The sequence below is a fragment of the Triticum aestivum genome, chromosome 3D (assembly GCF_018294505.1).
Source record: "Triticum aestivum cultivar Chinese Spring chromosome 3D, IWGSC CS RefSeq v2.1, whole genome shotgun sequence".
Taxonomy (NCBI): Eukaryota; Viridiplantae; Streptophyta; class Magnoliopsida; order Poales; family Poaceae; genus Triticum; species Triticum aestivum.
In genome coordinates, this window is record NC_057802.1 from 379,475,935 (window position 1) to 379,496,215 (window position 20,281).

At 44.2% G+C, this 20,281-nt stretch overlaps 1 protein-coding gene across 2 annotated transcripts; it reads left to right on the forward strand.

The window, feature by feature from the left end:
• Window positions 1–10,810: 10,810 nt before the first annotated feature.
• Window positions 10,811–17,305, forward strand: LOC123079020 (homeobox protein HAZ1). Of its 2 annotated transcripts, none has more exons than XM_044501690.1 (9): window positions 10,811–10,984; window positions 12,914–13,606; window positions 13,915–14,080; window positions 14,164–14,287; window positions 14,368–14,480; window positions 14,578–15,123; window positions 15,602–15,877; window positions 15,980–16,069; window positions 16,201–17,305. In XM_044501690.1, the coding sequence occupies exons 2-9, from the start codon at window positions 13,056–13,058 to the stop codon at window positions 16,834–16,836; spliced, it is 2,502 nt and encodes an 833-aa protein (XP_044357625.1). In that variant the 5' UTR covers window positions 10,811–10,984; window positions 12,914–13,055; the 3' UTR covers window positions 16,837–17,305. The 2 variants fall into 2 exon arrangements, with proteins under 2 accessions (XP_044357625.1, XP_044357626.1); XM_044501691.1 differs by lacking the exon at window positions 10,811–10,984 and adding an exon at window positions 12,722–12,826.
• Window positions 17,306–20,281: the final 2,976 nt, after the last annotated feature.

Genomic DNA, 20,281 nt, shown 5'->3' on the forward strand with positions numbered 1-20,281 from the left:
CTCGTGATGATAATGAGACCTAGCCACAAACAGCATGTAGGGTTATTACCGGATGATGTTTCCCGGGGCTCGAAGCTGTCTAAATCCTTCTCTTGTGTTGCGTCTCTTGATCCCGCTCAACCCCTCTCAAGCCACTACATAGATGCGTTGGCCTCACGACTAAGTCCTGACACTAAGAACATCTGCCGTGACAAAACCATGACACTACTATTACAACGTTCTAGGTTGATACTACGTGGACTACTACGCGGAAGAGTAGATAGTAGATCCTGTTGGGGAACGCGGTAATTTCAAAAAAGTTCCTACGCACACGCAGGATCATGGTGATGCATAGCAACGAGAGGGGAGAATGTTGTCCATGTACCCTCGTAGACCGTAAGCGGAAGCGTTATGACAACGCGGTTGATGTAGTCGTACGTCTTCACGATCGACCGATCCTAGTACCGAACGTACGACACCTCCGCGATCTGCACACGTTCAGCTCGGTGACGTCCCACGAACTCACGATCCAGCAGAGTGTCGAGGGAGAGTTTCGTCAGTACGACGGCGTGATGACGGTGATGATAAAGCTACCGGCGCAGGGCTTCGCCTAAGCCCTGCAACGATATGACCGAGGTGGAATATGGTGGAGGGGGCACCGCACATGGCTTGGAACAATCAACTTGTGTGTTCTAGGGTGCCCCCTGCCCCCGTATATAAAGGAGCAAGGGGGAGGCCGGCCGGCCTTGGGGCGCGCCAAGGAGAGGGGAGAGTCCTCCTCCTAGTGGGAGTAGGACTCCCCTTTCCTAGTCCAACCAGGAAGGAGGAAGGGGGAAGGAAGGAAGGGAGAGGGAGAGGGAAAGAGGGGCCGTGCCCCCCTCCCCTAGTCCAATTCGGACTCCCCTTGGGGGGGCGCCACCTCCTGGGCTGCTGCCCTCTCTCTCCCCTAAGGCCCACTAAGGCCCAATACTTCCCCGGGGGGTTCCGGTAACCCCTCCGGCACTCCGATTTTCTCCAAAATCACCGGAACACTTCCGGTGTCCGAATATAGCTGTCCAATATATCGATCCTTATGTCTCGACCATTTCGAGACTCCTCGTCATGTCTGTGATCATATCTGGGACTCCGAACTATCTTCGGTACATCAAAACACATAAACTCATAATACCGATCGTCACCGAACGTTAAGCGTGCGGACCCTACGGGTTCGAGAACTATGTAGACATGACCGAGACACGTCTCCGGTCAATAACCAATAGCGAAACCTGGATGTTCATATTGGTTCCCACATATTCTACGAAGATCTTTATCGGTCAAACCGCATAACAATATATGTTGTTCCCTTTGTCATCGGTATCTTACTTGCCCGAGATTCGATCGTCGGTATCTCAATACCTAGTTCAATCTCATTACCGGCAAGTCTCTTTACTCGTTTTGTAATGCATCATCCCGTAACTAACTCATTAGCTAAATTGCTTGCAAGGCTTATAGTGATGTGCATTACCGAGAGGGCCCATCGATACCTCTCCGACAATCGGAGTGACAAATCCTAATCTTGATCTATGCCAACTCAACAAGTACCATCGGAGACACCTGTAGAGCACCTTTATAATCACCCAATTACGTTGTGACGTTTGGTACCACACAAAGTGTTCCTCCGGTATTCGGGAGTTGCATAATCTCATAGTCATAGGAACATGTATAAGTCATGAAGAAAGCAATAGCAATATACTAAAACGATCAAGTGCTAAGCTAACGGAATGGGTCAAGTCAATGACATCATTCTCTAATGATGTGATCCCGTTAATCAAATGACAACCAGGGACGAAGCTAGGATTTTTTTTGCTGGGGTCATGTCTATGGCAGTGGGGTGATCCTCAATAAATAGATAGTGTTTAGTACTAAATTAATGAAGCATTTCCTAATTTCATTGGGGTCAATTGACCCCAATGCCTACAAGAGAGCTTCGTCCCTAATGACAACTCATGTCTATGGCTAGGAAACTTAACCATCTTTGATTCAATGAGCTAGTCAAGTAGAGGCATACTAGTGACACTCTGTTTGTCTATGTATCCACACATGTACTAAGTATCCGGTTAATACAATTCTAGCATGAATAATAAACATTTATCATGAAATAAGGAAATAAATAATAACTTTATTATTGCCTCTAGGGCATATTTCCTTCAGTCTCCCACTTGCACTAGAGTCAATAATCTAGTTCACATCGTCACGTGATTTAACACCAATAGTTCACATCACCATGTGATTAACACCCATAGTTCACATCGCCATGTGACCAACACTCAAAGGGTTTACTAGAGTTAGTAATCTTAGTTCACATCGCCATGTGATTAACACCCAAAGAGTACTAAGGTGTGATCGTGTTTTGCTTGTGAGAGAAGTTTAGTCAATGGGTCTGCCATATTCAGATCCGTATGTATTTTGCAAATTTCTATGTCAACAATGCTCTGCACGGAGCTACTCTAGCTAATTGCTCCCACTTTCAATATGTATCCAGATTGAGACTTAGAGTCATCTGGATCAGTGTCAAAACTTGCATAAATGTAAGCCTTTACGACGAACCTTTTGTCACCTCCATAATCGAGAAACATATCCTTATTCTACTAAGGATAATTTTGACCGCTGTCCAGTGATCTACTCCTAGATCACTATTGTACTCCCTTGCCAAACTCAGTGTAGGGTATACAATAGATCTGGTACACAGCATGGCATACTTTATAGAACCTATGGCTGAGGCATAGGGAATGACTTTCATTCTCTTTCTATCTTCTGTCGTGGTTGGGCTTTGAGTCTTACTCAATTTCACACCTTGTAACACAGGCAAGAACTCTTTCTTTGACTGTTCCATTTTGAACTTCTTCAAAACTTTATCAAGGTATGTGCTTTGTGAAAGTCCAATTAAGCGTCTTGATCTATCTCTATAGATCTTGATGCCCAATATATAAGCAGCTTCACCGAGGTCTTTCATTGAAAAAATCTTATTCAAGTATCCTTTTATGCTATCCAGAAATTCTATATCATTTCCAATCAACAATATGTCATCCACATATAATATTAGAAATGCTACAGAGCTCCCACTCACTTTCTTGTAAATACAGGCTTCTCCAAAAGTCTGTGTAAAACCATATGCTTTGATCACACTATCAAAACATTTATTCCAACTCCGAGATGCTTGCACCAGTCCATAAATGGATCGCTGGAGCTTGCACACTTTGTTAGCATCCTTAGGATCGATAAAACCTTCAGGTTGCATCATATACAACTCTTCTTTAAGAAATCCATTAAGGAATGTAGTTTTGACATCCATTTGCCAGATTTCATAAAATGTGGTAATTTGCTAACATGATTCGGACAGACTTAAGCATCGCTACGAGTGAGAAAATATCATCGTAGTCAACACCTTGAACTTGTCGAAAACCTTTCACAACAAGTCGAGCTTTGTAGACAGTAACATTACCGTCAGCGTCTGTCTTCTTCTTGAAGATCCATTTATTCTCGATGGCTTGCCGATCATCGGGCAAGTCAACCAAAGTCCACACTTTGTTCTCATACATGGATCCCATCTCAGATTTCATGGTCTCAAGCCATTTTGCGGAATCTGGGCTCATCATCGCTTCCTCATAGTTCGTAGGTTCGTCATGGTCAAGTAACATGACCTCCAGAACAGGATTACCGTACCACTCTGGTGCGGATCTTACTCTGGTTGACCTACGAGGTTCGGTAGTAACTTGATCTGAAGTTACATGATCATCATCATTAGCTTCCTCACTAATTGGTGTAGGAGTCACAGAAACAGATTTCTGCGATGAACTACTTTCCAATAAGGGAGCAGGTACATTTACCTCATCAAGTTCTACTTTCCTCCCACTCACTTCTTTCGAGAGAAACTCCTTCTCTAGAAAGGATCCATTCTTAGCAACGAATATCTTGCCTTCGGATCTGTGATAGAAGGTGTACCCAACTGTCTCCTTTGGGTATCCTATGAAGACACATTTCTCCGATTTGGGTTTGAGCTTATCAGGATGAAACTTTTTCTCATAAGCATTGCAACCCCAAACTTTAAGAAACGACAACTTTGGTTTCTTGCCAAACCACAGTTCATATGGTGTCGTCTCAACGGATTTAGATGGTGCCCTATTTAACGTGAATGCAGCTGTCTCTAATGCATAACCCCAAAACGATAGTGGTAAATCGGTAAGAGACATCATAGATTGCACCATATCTAATAAAGTACGATTACGATGTTCGGACACACCATTATGCTGTGTTGTTCCAGGTGGCGTGAGTTGCGAAACTATTCCGCGTTGTTTCAAATGAAGACCAAACTCGTAACTCAAATATTCTCCTCCATGATCAGATCGTAGAAACTTTATTTTCTTGTTACGATGATTTTCCACTTCACTCTGAAATTATTTGAACTTTTCAAATGTTCCAGATTTATGTTTCATCAAGTAGATATGCCCATATCTGCTCAAACCATTTGTGAAGGTCAGAAAATAACGATACCTGCCACGAGCCTTAACACTCATCGGACTGCATACATCAGTATGTATTATTTCCAACAAGTCTATTGCTCGCTCCATTGTTCCGGAGAACGGAGTCTTAGTCATCTTGCCCATGAGGCATGGTTCGCAAGCATCAACTGATTCATAATCAAGTGATTCCAAAAGCCCATCAGCATGGATTTTCTTCATGCGCTTTACACCAATATGACCTAAACGGAAGTGCCACAAATAAGTTGCACTATCATTATTAACTTTACATCTTTTGGCTTCAATATTATGAATATGTGTATCACTACGATCGAGATTCAATAAACCATTCACCTTGGGTGTATGACCATTGAAGGTTTTATTCATGTAAACAGAACAACAATTATTCTCTGACTTTAAATGAATAATTGTATTGCAATAAACATGATCAAATCATATTCATGCTTAACGCAAACACCAAATAACATTTATTTAGGGTCAACACTAATCCCGAAAGTATAGGAAGTGTGCGATGATGATCATATCAATCTTAGAACCACTTCCAACACACATCGTCACTTCACCCTTAACTAGTCTCTGTTCATTCTGCAACTCCCGTTTCGAGTTACTAATCTTAGCAACTGAACTAGTATCAAATACTGAGGGGTTGCTATAAACACTAGTAAAGTACACATCAATAACATGTATATCAAATATACCTTTGTTCACTTTGCCATCCTTCTTATCCGCCAAATACTTGGGGCAGTTCTGCTTCCAGTGACCAGTCCCTTTGTAGTAGAAGCACTTAGTCTCAGGCTTAGGTCCAGACTTGGGCTTCTTCACATGAGCAGCAACTTACTTGTCGTTCTTCTTGAAGTTCCCCTTCTTCCCTTTGCCCTTTTCTTGAAACTAGTGGTCTTGTCAACCATCAACACTTGATGCTTTTCTTGATTTCTACCTTCGTCGATTTCAGCATCACGAAGAGCTTGGGAATCGTTTCCGTTATCCATTGCATATTATAGTTCATCACGAAGTTCTAGTAACTTGGTGATAGTGACTAGAGAACTCTGTCAATCAATATCTTATCTGGAAGATTAACTCCCACTTGATTCAAGTGATTGTAGTACTCAGACATTCTGAGCACATGCTCACTAGCTGAGCAATTCTCCTCCATCGTGTAGGCAAAGTGCTTGTCAAAGGTCTCATACCTTTCGACATGGGCATGAGTCTGAAATACTAATTTCAACTCTTGGAACATCTCATATGCTCCGTGGCGTTCAAAACGTCTTTGAAGCCCCGATCCGAATCCGTAAAACATGGTGCACTAAACTATCAAGTAGTCATCATATCGAGCTTGCCAAACGTTTTCATAACGTCTGCATCTGCTCCTGCAATCGGTCTGTCACCTAGCGGTGCATCAAGGACATAATTATTCTGTGCAGCAATGAGGATAATCCTCAGATCACGGATCCAATCCGCATCATTGCTACTAACATCTTTCAACTTAGTTTTCTCTAGGAACATATCAAAAATAAAACAGGGGAGCTAAACGCGAGCTATTGATCTACAACATAGATATGCTAATACTACCAGGACTAAGTTCATGATAAATTGAAAGTTCAATTAATCATATTACTTAAGAACTCCCACTTAGATAGACATCCCTCTAGTCATCTAAATGATCACGTGATCCAAATCAACTAAACCATGTCCGATCATCACGTGAGATGGAGTAGTTTCCAATGATGAACATCACTATGTTGATCATATCTACTATATGATTCACGCTCGACCTTTCGGTCTCAGTGTTCTGAGGCCATACCTGCATATGCTAGGCTCGTCAAGTTTAACCTGAGTATTCTGCGTGTGCAAAACTGGCTTGCACCTGTTGTATGTGAGCGTAGAGCTTATCACACCCAATCATCACGTGGTGTCTCGGCACGACGAACTTTCGCAACGGTGCATACTCAGGGAGAACACTTGTACCTTGAAATTTAGTGAGAGATCATCTTATAATGCTACCGCCGAACTAAGCAAAATAAGATGCATAAAGGATAAACATCACATGCAATCAATATAAGTGATATGATATGGCCATCATCATCTTGTGCCTTTGATCTCCATCTCCAAAGCACCGCATGACCACCATCGTCACCGGCGTGACACCTTGATCTCCATCGTAGCATCGTTGTCGTCTCGCCAACTATTGCTTCTACGACTATCGCTACCGCTTAGTGATAAAGTAAAGCAATTACATGGCGATTGCATTTCATACAATAAAGCGACAATCATATGGCTCCTGCCAGTTGCTGATAACTTCGTTACAAAACATGATCATCTCATACAATAAAATTTAGCATCATGTCTTGACCATATCACATCACAACATGCCCTGCAAAAACAAGTTAGACGTCCTCTACTTTGTTGTTGCAAGTTTTACGTGGCTGCTACGGGCTGAGCAAGAACCATTCTTGCCTACGCATCAAGACCACAATGATTTATCGTCAAGTATGTGTTGTTTTAACCTTCACAAGGACCGGGCGTAGCCACACTCGATTCAACTAAAGTTGGAGAAACTGACACCCGCCAGCCACCTGTGTGCGAAGCACGTCGGTAGAACCAGTCTCGCGTAAGCGTACGCGTAATGTCGGTCCGGGCCGCTTCATCCAACAATACCGCCGAATCAAAGTATGACATGCTGGTAAGCAGTATGACTATTATCGCCCACAACTCACTTGTGTTCTACTCGTGCATATAACATCTACGCATATACCTGGCTCTAATACCACTGTTGGGGAACGCAGTAATTTCAAAAAAAATTCCTACGCACACACAGGATCATGGTGATGCATAGCAACGAGAGGGGAGAGTGTTGTCCATGTACCCTCATAGACCGTAAGCGGAAGCGTTATGACAACGCGATTGATGTAGTCGTACGTCTTCACGATCGACCGATCCTAGTACCGAACGTACGGCACCTCCGCGATCTGCACACGTTCAACTCGATGACGTCCCACTAACTCACGATCCAGCAGAGTGTCGAGGGAGAGTTTCGTCAGTACGACGGTGTGATGATGGTGATGATGAAGCTACCGGCGCAGGGCTTCGCCTAAGCACTGCAACGATATGACCGAGGTGGAATATGGTGGAGGGGGCACCGCACACGGCTTGGAACAATCAACTTGTGTTTTCTAGGGTGCCCCCCTGCCCCCGTATATAAAGGAGCAAGGGGGAGGCCGCCGGCCTTGGGGCGCGCCAAGGAGAGGGGAGAGTCCTCCTCCTAGTGGGAGTAGGACTCCCCTTTCCTAGTCCAACTAGGAAGGAGGAAGGGGGAAGGAAGGAGAGGGAGAGGGAAAGAGGGGCCGCGCCCCCTCCCCTAGTCCAATTCGGACTCCCCTTGGGGGGGCGCCACCTCCTGGGCTGCTGCCCTCTCTCTCCCCTAAGGCCCACTAAGGCCCAATACTTCCCCGGGGGGTTCCGGTAACCCCTCCGGCACTCCGGTTTTCTCCGAAATCACCCGGAACACTTCCGGTATCCGAATATAGTTGTCCAATATATCGATCTTTATGTCTCGACCATTTTGAGACTCCTCGTCATGTCCGTGATCATATCCGGGACTCCGAACTATCTTCGGTACATCAAAACACATAAACTCATAATACCGATCGTCACCGAACGTTAAGCGTGCGGACCCTACGAGTTCGAGAACTATGTAGACATGACCGAGACACGTCTTCGGTCAATAACCAATAGCGGAACCTGGATGTTCATATTGGTTCCCACATATTCTACGAAGATCTTTATCGGTCAAACCGCATAACAATATATGTTGTTCCCTTTGTCATCGGTATCTTACTTGCCCGAGATTCGATCGTCGGTATCTCAATACCAAGTTCAATCTCGTTACCGGCAAGTCTCTTTACTCGTTCCGTAATGCATCATCCCGTAACTAACTCATTAGCTACATTGCTTGCAAGGCTTATAGTGATGTGCATTATCGAGAGGGCCCAGAGATACCTCTCCGACAATCGGAGTGACAAATCCTAATCTTGATCTATGCCAACTCAACAAGTACCATCGGAGACACCTGTAGAGCACCTTTATAATCACCCAATTACGTTGTGACGTTTGGTACCACACAAAGTGTTCCTCCGGTATTCGGGAATTGCATAATCTCATAGTCATAGGAACATGTATAAGTCATGAAAAAAGCAATAGCAATATACTAAAACGATCAAGTGCTAAGCTAACGGAATGGGTCAAGTCAATCACACTATTCTCTAATGATGTGATCCCGTTAATCAAATGACAACTCATGTCTATGGCTAGGAAACTTAACCATCTTTGATTCAACGAGCTAGTCAAGTAGAGACATACTAGTGACACTCTGTTTGTCTATGTATCCACACATGTACTAAGTTTCTGGTTAATGCAATTCTAGCATGAATAATAAACATTTATCATGAAATAAGGAAAAAATAATAACTTTATTATTGCCTCTAGGGCATATTTCCTTCAGATCCCGAGTGGCAGCCTGAGACCTCTGGGATGGGACCAATTTGCTTTTCCGTTCTAGCCTCTCTAGGCATTATAGCTTTCGTCTGTACTCAGACTCGCCATGTTTCCGCTATGTAATGAATGTGATGTAAATGTGACTTGGATGTAATTTGGATCATGTTTCACGCAAGACCTATTTACCATATATTGCTTCTTATTAGTTTTGTTTATGTGATGATACCGATAATGCTTCACCTCAATCTATATATCCATGCATTTATGTGTCGAAGCTATCTGAATCCATCATGTATCCGATATGCGTCTATTATGTATTTGAGAGTAACGCGCTAAGTTTGGAATAGTTTTGCATTCGAGGTCTTACAGTGAGTTCCATTAGACGGTTGAAGACGTCCCACGTTACAGCTCATTTCCTTTGATGTTTTTAAACTTAGTGTGCTTGATTTGCATAACCAATTGCTCACCCCTATGCCTGGGAATGACAAACTCATTAGTTTGTGACTCTATTCTGGGCAATATAAAGATGTGCCCTCTTAGGTTGCCTAGATCTTCCATGCCAACCAAGTGATATCACAGTTCATAGCCGAAATAGATTTGCCAGATTTTTGCACACCAATCATTAGCTAGACTTATAACTGAGTTTTTTTAGATTAGTTGGGAAATGAGTGAATGTTGAAATGTTTTGGCATTGCTATAATGGGATGAGTTAAATACACCTAATGTCATTGTAGTTGTCTAAAAATCTCACTTATAGTCGAACCTCAGACTCGAGAAATGACAATTCAGTACCTTGAACTTGTTTGTGTGTCTCATTTTAGTTCAGTTCTTGTCATGTTTTTTTCAAATAACCCCCCTAAGTTGGCCTATATAGTCAATCTTCTCCCCAATCTTCCCAATTATATTGCAAATCCCTAACCCTAACTCTCCCCTCCACTGATATATCTTCCTCTGTCGCCGACTACCGTACCGACTAGGGTTTCTTGGGCAACAAGTACCAGGATTACCACAAGTGCCCCAATTGCTCCTGGTTTGGTTGTTACGATCGCTCTAGTCTTGTTATGTACTGCATTTGTGAAAATGGTGATTGTGATTTTGAATATGGGCTGATGTGTATGAAGATAACCTGGATGGAAATGGCATAATATTGCATCCTTTGAATGCCGATCCACCAACAATTGAATCGTGCAGATAAAGCCAATGTAGGATGGACAGCGAGAATAAGCTGCAAAATTGCAAAGACGTGAATGTTGATGGTAGGTGTATTGATTTAAAGGAAATATTAGGTGCAATGAAGGTTTGTTGTGTGCATCTAGGACTCCTGTTTGTAGTCCTGATCATAAGTGTTGTTCACTGGTGATGTTACAAAGAGTACTCGTGTTGGAGATGATGCCAACTCAGTATCTTAGAGGTGCGTGCGTTCATATGGATGAGTGTATGTGGGCATCCGTGGTTTAAAAAAAGTACTCGTGTTGCCATGTTGCCATGAGCACAATGTAGTATTTCTTTTTTCTTTTTTTGAGCGGAGAGCATAATGTGTACGTTCATGAGCACAATGCATTCTCTCTAATTAGTCACTGGACTTTTAATATCTTCACCCCTCAATTCCCATTCCCCATTTCTATTTTTTTTTACAACATCACGTTCCCCTATTCGCAAAAAAAAAACACCACCTTCCCCTCTCTTTTTTTTTGAGACAAACGTTCCCCATTTCTTTTTTTTTTGGAGATCACGTTCCCCATTTCTAACTCCCACGAACCAAAACACGCTGACGGTTGGGCTAGCCGGCCCGCTCTCACGAACCCTCTCACTCACCCTCCCGGTCCACCGAGGCCCGGCAACCGCTACGCGGCGGAGACTCGATAAACAGGGAAGCCCTAGCGCGTGAGCGGGTCAGTCCATCGCGTACCCGGCGACGCTCGCGGGAGGGTGTCTGGAAGCTGCGAAATCTCCCTGAGGCGCGCGGTGCCGAGGCCGCGGCGACCGGCGACGGCGAGGTCAGTGCCCCCGCCGTCCCTGCTCCCCCCTCCCACCGCCCCGTTGCCTCCTGCACGTCAACTGCCCGCAGGTCTGACCTCCATCTTACCCCGACCTTCTCCATCGCCGGGCGGCAGCATCCGACAGTCTTAGCCCCCGCCGGACCGAGCCTGCCGTGCCGTGCCGTCCCCGTCCCCGTCCCCGTGGGAAGGATGACGGTTTCCTCCGCAATCCTGTCGCGCGACGGCTCGTCGCCCACTGAATTACCCCCAGGGGCCGCCGTTCTCCAACCGCTCTCCTCTGCACCCGACGAATCCGTGCCCCGGCCGCACTCCCCGCTGACTTCTCCGCTTTCATGCCCCCCGACAAGCAGGCCTCGCATCTCCATATCCCGCAAAGAATGTTTTTCTCATCTTCCGTGCCCAATTCTACCGCTCGTGCTTTTCTGTCTTTTTTTCCCTCCTGGCCCGTGCCCATTCTGCGGACGTGCAAAGGCTATTATGATACTTGCGATTACTAATTGCGAATCTAGGGTTTCGTGTACAAAACGGTGTATATTTTGTTGCTTTTGAGCAAGTTTTCTTCATTGCGGATTTATAACAGTTGCAAGGCTTGCTGTGACTCGCAGTATATTAGGCGATTTGAATATAATTTGCATGAAAGGAGGTGGTGTAGGAAGCTTTGGATCTGGAGTGGTGGATGGAGAGGTAGGGGAATACTTTGGATCCGCCTTACGCTGGTTAGCTAGTTTATATTAGTGAAATGTGGCAATAGTGATATTGGCTTTCTTGCCACCTCAAAGCATGTTTTCCCTGTTAATACCCTCTGATGCCTCATCTTATGTACAGTAACTCCTGAATCTGGTATGAGACCGTGAGATATGAAATAATATGCATCGAGAGAACCAAATAATAGCAATGAACAATCATGACAAGGGAGAAATTTTGGCGAAGCCAACCACATATTTGTTAAAGCAAGTCCTTCAGAGTTGCAAGGGATTGTGTCTCACACATCCCCATCAAACCTATTTGGGCTCTCGGATTCTTGCTGTATCTAGTGCCACAGAATAATCTAGCTTCTGATCCTCTCAAGTGACACTAATTGCTTCTACCTTGCTTTGGATTCCTTGTGTCACGACCACATTTCATAGCATTATATGTCCCCCACAATCCACACGCCATCTTACAGTACACTGTAACTGTTTTCCCCTTCTTTCTTAGAATAATTTAATTTAATCATACTCGTCAAGTCGGACTAGCTTATGACTCACGTTTCTCAACGCTTCCTCTTTTTTGGGGTTATAAAATTAGGTCTAAAAGGTAATTTTATGGTAAGTTTGCAAATGTTTGTACATTTAGGTACTATCATAACACATGCATTGTGACGACACAGGAAACTGCAATACCTAATTGCCTATAGCTGTAGAGCTGGATCGTGTTTCAGGTGAAGTATCTGAGATACCCATCCACATGTATCCAATCAGCTGTTAATATGGTGCATCAGTTCAGTTTGATGATAATACCACATAAAAGATGTGTGTCTTGTGGTTCTTCCCTTTGGTCCTGCACTCCCTTGCTTCGTGTCATGCCTCTTTTGACCAGATAGGTATTACGTACACTCCACTGTGAACTATAAGAGAAACGACAAGTCCATCCAAATCAAGTACTTAGCAGATGCATGTGAACAATTGCCTCCAACATTTTGTTTATGGTGTTAATGACCATATTTGAAGGACAGGCCTGGCGCAGTGGTGAAGTACTCCACACTTGTGGCAAGAGGTCCTGGGTTTGAGGCAGCCTCTCTGCATTGCACTGTGCAGGGGTAAGGCTTGCCTCGTATAATCCTTCCCCGGACCCCAACTGGTGTGGGAGCTTCTAGCACTTGGTCTATCCTTTTTTTTTGTTAATTTTTTGCTAATAACCATATTTGTATATACTTTATTGATGTAGGCCCCGGCACATTTCTATCGACTGAAAAAGCTTAGTGGGTCATCTTCCCCTACAGAAAGTGGTTTTACAAGGCTTACCCTAAATCTCCCAGGATCGGCCTATCAGTTCCCGCAGAGAAGGTCGGTCTGTGGTGATCATCGATATGGGCAAAACATCTGCTTCTGGTGTTGTTCAGGAGAGTGAAAAAGTTGGGAATGGTTCACCCTCTTCTCCTACCAAGGGGAAAAGGGGAAGGAAAGGGTCCCAGATTATAGCAAATAAAAAGTATCCCCTGAGATCTGCACATAGTAGTGCCAGGGTGCTTCGGTCTACTTCAAAAGACAAGAGTAAGACGCCTAATGAGCCAGTAAGTCCATTGAGATCCGCTCATAGTAGTCCCAGGGTTCTTCGATCTACCCCTAAAAACAAGAGCAAGACACCTAAAAAGCAAGTAAATTCATTGAGGTCCGCACATAGTAGTGCCAGGGTGCTTAGCTCTACCTTGAAGAAAAAGGTACCTAATGAGCCTGTAAACGACAGTACTGCTGCTCAACCAGCTGCCAGGAAAAGGAAAAGAGGCAGGCCCTCAAATGCAGCGAGTCCCAAGAATGAGTGCATCAAAATTCGCCAGCGAGTTAGATACATTTTGAATCGAATGAACTACGAACAAAGTTTCATTCAAGCATACGCTGGTGAAGGTTGGAAAGGTCAAAGGTTTGTCTCTCTAATCACTATGTTTCACACTCCCTTTGATCTCTCATTTCTTTGTTTGCTGGAACCTGGTGTTGTACATCTCAGAAAAGGATCAATTTAGTGAGGCAAATTTTGGTAAACATTAGCCAGTGCAAATAAAAATATGAGTTTGGGTTTATGGCACAGGGGGGGATGAGAGGTTACACAAGTCATTAGTCATGTAATGTGCCCTTGTGATCTATAAATTCAGATATGGGTGTATCTATTGTTCTCTTTGATGTCGTTTAACATCTCCACCCTCTAACGCTATGTTTTCTTGATACTTGCAGTTTGGAAAAAATAAGACCTGAGAAGGAGCTTGAGCGAGCCAAGGCAGAAATCTTGCGATGCAAGTTAAGAATTCGGGAAGCTTTTCGTAATATGGATTCTCTTCTATTGGAGGGGAAGCTTGACGAATCTTTGTTTGATTCTGAGGGAGAAATATCTAGTGAAGATGTAGGCCTTCTTATTTTGTTCACTCTTGCTTGTTTATACTCATTGTTGTCACTTTAACAGACATAATCTGTTTTGTCTTGCAGATTTTCTGTGCCATATGTGCTTCAAAGCATGTTACACTAAAAAATGATATCATTCTTTGCGATGGAGTGTGTGATAGAGGATTCCACCAGAAATGTTTGAATCCTCCTTTGCTGGCAGAAGATAGTAATACCTAATTCTCTTCCCTTGATATAGAAAGCACCATTCCCTATGTTGCTCATGTACTTAATAACGTTTATTTCTAGTTCCTCAGGGGGATGAAGGATGGCTTTGCCCTGCGTGCGATTGCAAGCTAGATTGTATAGATTTACTAAATGAACTCCAAGGGAGCACACTTGCTATTCATGACTCATGGGAGGTAAATACCTACTGGGTGCCTTGTTTGATAAAGTAAATGCACAGTCCTCTATCGCCAGCGTCCCCTCGATATAAACAAGACTGTTTGTTCTCCGCAGAAAGTTTTTCCTGAGTCAACTTCAAATGGCTTAAACCAAATTGGAGCATCTGATCTTCCATCCGATGATTCAGAGGAGGATTATGACCCTACTTTAGCTGAAGGGGACACGGTAGATGAAAACAAATCATCTGCAGAGGATGGGGACGAAGGATCAGATTCTGATGACCTGGATTTTATAACATCATCCGATGAGTCTGAACCTTCAAAGAAGAAAAGGTCTGAATCAAAGAACAAAAACACCGTCAATGACCTTGCGTTGCCTTCGGATGACTCAGAGGATGATGACTTTGATCCAGAAGGTCCAAATTCCAGTGAAGACCAAAAGACCAAAACAAACTCAGATGAGTCAGACTTTACATCTGATTCTGATGATTTCTGTGCTGAGATTTCTAAATCTTCTGGCAAGGATAAAGTTTCGGCACCTTCATTCTCAGACCAAACTAATGGAGTGGACATTATGGAGGCAGAGCTAGAGCAAGACTCTGTGCTACCAGCTTCAAATAGGCGACAAGTTGGACATTTGGATTACAAAAAGCTTTATGATGTATGTCTTTTCCTCGCATTTCTCCGTACCATAAATGCATGTTTTTTCACCTAAAAAAATGCATGTTTCTATATTCAAATTCCTACTTAAAAGCATTCTATTTTGGCATGCTGTTGACCTGAAGAATAAAGCCCTAATTTACTCGGGAAATAAAGGCCTTCAGTATTAGAAATATATTTATGATATAACATAAGTCGTCACCCTTCTGCATCTTGACTCGGGTTGTTCCCTTATTGTGAGTGGTGTGTGGGTAATTTTGGCTCTCAGTTTCAGGTTGTTGCCTTATTGGGAGTGTTGTACAAATTATTTTGGCTCAGTTTGGGGTTGTTGCTTTATTAAATTATACATATTTTCACTAAGTAATCAGTGCAGTGTTTGTGAAAATCACATCATTCATTAAAGCTAATCCTGTTCTTCAATAATGCAAGCATGGACCTTACTCGGGTTATTTCTATTTATTTTATATTGGAATCTAAAGGAGGCTTATGGAAAAGAAACCACTGATTCAAGCGATGAAGAAGAGTGGTCTGGACATAGCCCAAATGGAAATCCAGAAGACAGTGATACAGATTCATTTGCTGGACCACTTAAGCCGGCAAAAACCAGAAGAGCACGAGGTGGGCACCAGAACAATGAGCGTACTCCACAGAGTGAACGGCACAGCGGTTCAGTAAGTGAACAGCATCCTGAAGTGCTTTCCAATGGCACCAGTAGCACGGTCAGGAAAAAAGGTTATGGTCCTATTGTTAATCAGGTATAGAATAGCTAACTATGCACCTCTACAGTTATATTGGTGCTGAAAGTTTATATCAGTTGCATTCTAAATTATGTCATTGGCACTCCATTTCTCTTGCAGAAGCTCAAGGCATATTTCGAAAAAGAACCTTACCCTAGTCGCCCAGCAAAAGAAAGTCTGGCACAAGAGCTTGGCCTGACATTCAATCAGGTTTGAAATGCCAGTTTGTCCTTTCATCTCAACATGCATTTCTGGCCACACCCTTTTTTATCAACGTTAGCTGCACTGTTGTTGGGGGTGCCACTGTATTTCTCCTGCCTCACTAGAGTTTCTGTTGACAGATCACTAGATGGTTTTCTAGTACTCGTCATTACTCAAGAGTTACTGCTGCCAAAAAAGGGAAGCGTTCAGAAAACTATACTGCTGAGAACAATGGCATTGCTGCAGATAGCATACAACAGAGAGAACCCAATGACAGTCTATTGGGCAAACCAAATGTAGATAGAAACGGTATTGTTTCGGAGGAAAGGATGGCGCAAAAAAATCTTGATGAAGGTGAGAAAGAAGATACTCCATTCAGACAACATATCAGCTGTGAGCAGACACTAGATGGGACTCCTGCTAACAAACACAACACTGCCAACTCAAGAGAAGTTGACTCACCAATTGGTGCGCCTGGAGGAAACCAGCAAAGTGGCACCTCGAGGAATGCAGAAGATACCCCACTCGGACAAGATATTGGCTGTGAGCAGACCGTGGTTGCTGTCAACCAAAACTGCACTATCGGCTCGAGCAATGTCGGGTCACCGAAAGGTGTGCCTGGAGGAAACAAGCGCCTTAATAACTCTCCAAGGAGTGTTGGAAGCCCAAGACGTGGGTCTGCTGAGAAGAACATTCCTGGGCTAGAACATGTAGACGAGGCAAGGAGGAAGGCTATACTGCGGGAGCTGAGGAAGATGAAGGCCGCAGGCAGGTGAAGCTCCCAGAGAGGTATCGTTTGAACCATTTCCGAACCTTCAGTGCAAGTCAAGTTTTCGATGCTACTCGACAAGTTTGAACTCTGGATTGCTTCCCAGCCAGAGAAGATGACTGACAGCCGAATTGTTGTGCCTCATCTGTTTCAAGTTCATCAGTTGACAAGCCTGCTTATCGTAGCCCTGTTTCTCTATAGAGCCTCGAATTCCTGATTGGGTACACCTGGAATCTGAAGTACTTCATCCACAACAAGGGTTAAGCTGGGTGTAACAGTATTAGCGTAGCCTGTAGACTCTAGTGGACATTAGAACTGTTGTTTGCCATGTTCTTGTATCATCTTGATGGGTAGCCATGTTGAGAGAAGCTGATGCGAACCGTTGTTTGGGTTGTATCTTGTAAACATGCTGTGAATTGAAAGTTGTTCCTTTCATTTTTTCCTGGGAGTTTAATGAAACGAGATCAATGACGTCATATCTGGGATCTGTGACATGCAATTTCACTTTACTATAACAGTACGATCGTGCTCTTGGTTCTCGTTCTGTTTTATGAACTGGATCAATCTCTTCTTCGAATGAGATCATATTCTAGCCCAGGAGCAATCTTTCTTCCTGTGTCCCAGTAGAGGTTCTTTTTGTGCTGTACACTCGGGGCTCGTCAAACGCCCCCTATACATCCGGCCGGGCAGCTGGGTCACTGACCTGCCATAAAATCGTGACCTAGTTGGGCTCCTCAAATCAGACGGGCCTATACACGTCTACCATGTCAGACTAGATCGGACCCACCTCTAATTGCATCAAATTGACAAGTCCACCAAATCCATCGTCCTCCCACGCCTCCGTTTCCTACATCTCGGCCATCGCCGTCCTCCACCCTTGCACCCCCCATCCGCGCCACCACCCCCATCCATCGCCCTAGATGTTGTCTCTGGTACCCCGTCCCCCACCGGCGGCATAGATGTTGCCTCGACGTTGTCATGGAGCTCTTGATCGTGGCGACAAGTTGCAAGGTGGAGAACGTCATCCGGAGGGAGCGGCAAAGGAAGCAGCACGAGCAGGAAGCGACAACGGAGAAAGTTTCGGCCAAGGGTGTTGTGGATGTCGAGGAGGATGTGTCTCCTCCGCTGAGCCCGGTCGCCCCAAGCCCGTCCATCCTACCACTGACAAGGAAGCCACCGTCTGCCCCGCCCGCGACCGACAATGATCCGATAGCTGAATTGGGCGATTCCGGATGCATTTACGGAAACGGTGGCGCCGGACGACGAGGTGTGCGACTCGCCGCAATTCCAAAGGGCACGAAAAAGCACGGCAACTCCGTCGCCCGGTTTGCCTGGGCCCTGATCAAGGTAATGTCCTAGCAGGAGATGGTACAAATTTTGCTCTATTTTGTATCACTTCCTTCGTTATATCGTTGTGCCATTGGATCATTTTTTTTGCATATTCTGCTAGTGTATTTCGAATCATGGTCATTTTAGGGCAATATCATATCAAACATGATCAATGATGGTGACCCTATGGAATGACTTTGGGGATCCAAATTGTCCTAGTTTGATATTGGGGAACATCGCACACTAACAAGAAAAGAACGACAAAGATACCCAAGGCAAGAGGTCTGACATTCACAACATCTGAGGATATTTTGTTGGTTGAATCTTGGTTGACCACAAGCATGGACTCTATGTGGCACCGAGCAAAATGACAACAAGTATTGGAAGAAGATCCACAATATCATGAACGCAAATAATATGTGGGGCCGCATCCTATCAATACCACCCGCAATGTGGCCTCTCTCCAATATAGATGTCCGCAATCCAAGACAACAGGAACAAGTTTGTTGGTCACTATGCTTCCGTGCTTGGAAGAAATCAAAGTGGGATTGGAGTCCAAAGTCACATAAGTTGAATTGCTTCTTTTTGTCATAATTTGCATTGGTAGTTTTTTATGTGGGACTATCATGGTTACTTTATTGTTTGATAGATGGTGTTGGCTGACACTTTGTACCAACAAACGAGAAGAAGCTATTCGGTTTTAGCCATTGTTGGATGAAATTGAATGGCCAACCAAAGTGGATACAACTTGTGAAGAGCTCAAAACCGACAACAAAAGGTTGAAGAAAACTGGTGGTTCAAGCTCCCACCAATCCATTGGATTGGATGATGAAGAGGAAGAAGTTGCAGGGGAGATTGGACGAGCCATCGTGCTAATGAATAACCCATAACTGATAGGAAATAAGTGAGAGAAGGGGGGAGCCGCCCGTGATGCCGCGGCGATAAAAATGTCCAACACATGGACGGACATTTTTTCCACAAACGAGGACAAAAAAGAGAAGTGGTACAAGCTCATGTTGGATGAGCAAAAATAAAGGATGGATTGGGACTGGGAGAGGGTGAACAACAAGTTACAAATTGAGAGCAACTATTTGAAATTTGAGATAGAAAATAGAGTTGGAGAAGAAGAGATGGGACTCGGATGGGAGCTCAAGAAGGAGAGGTTGCACTTGCTCGAGAGACGGAGGATTCGATGATAATGTTGGAGGATGCAAGCCTCTTGGATGAGAAAGACAAAAGGTGGCTTTAGAGGAAGAAGGAGACCAACCTTCGTAGAGAGTATGAGGGGCCGCAACAGCGAACGCGGCATGGATGGCGTCCGACGAGTGATTCATCTTTTTTTAGGCTACCATCTTCATTACTATAAAAAGTATTGTAATGTCTCTTCAAAAACAGACGTACCTCTCTTTTTATTGGGCATCAAGGTGCTCTAACATCTTTGGGCAAATATGCATCCTGAAAGCATGTGCAGAAAGGTTTCTTCAGCCTACCGGTTACAGTTTGGGCAAAATTTGTCATCCAAATGCATGCCCCTTCTCGTTAACACATGTCTTGTGTTGACCCTGTCATGTGTTATTAGCCAGAAAAATATCTTGTGCTTGAGCCTGTTGGACCTACTCCAAATGTGTTTTAAGATGCGCCCTTCTTGATTAGGCGTGGCCCGGACCTGATTTTTATTTTGGCATGTCTGAATTGTTGAACTATGACTTACTTTGCTTTGTAGCATTTTTGAATTTTTAAATCGTGATGAATTTGTGTTCTATGAGCCATGTGCACGGGTTGCATGGATTGGGGGTTTAGATATGAGGAGTGTGGCTGTTCGATAGGACATATAAGACGCCGTTTGACACAGTGTGGAGGTTTAGGGGGTTGGATTTTTCAAATCCAGCTGCAGATGCTCTCACTACCCCAGGAGAGAACTGCCAGATTTTTCTTCTTTTGAGCAAAAGAAACTGTGAGACCAGGGGGAGTGTGGTGCTTTGTGGGCTACTGGGCTTGTGCCTTGAGAACACAAGTCCACTATCGACGGCTGGATGGGCTGGACGCGTGACCTCGATGCATCATCCTGGCAACAAAAGGGGAGGCGTGGAAGACACGATTCGAGATCGGCCCCTCTCCTTTGT

What these genes read in the sequence shown, in the direction of transcription:
- LOC123079020 (XM_044501690.1), top strand. Translation starts at nt 13,056, where the DNA reads ATGGGCAAAACATCTGCTTCTGGTGTTGTTCAGGAGAGTGAAAAAGTT. An exon ending in TCCTTTGCTGGCAGAAGATA is followed by an intron (nt 14,288 to 14,367) that starts GTAATACCTAAT and finishes GTTTATTTCTAG; the next exon opens with TTCCTCAGGGGGATGAAGGA. An exon ending in ATTACAAAAAGCTTTATGAT is followed by an intron (nt 15,124 to 15,601) that starts GTATGTCTTTTC and finishes TGGAATCTAAAG; the next exon opens with GAGGCTTATGGAAAAGAAAC.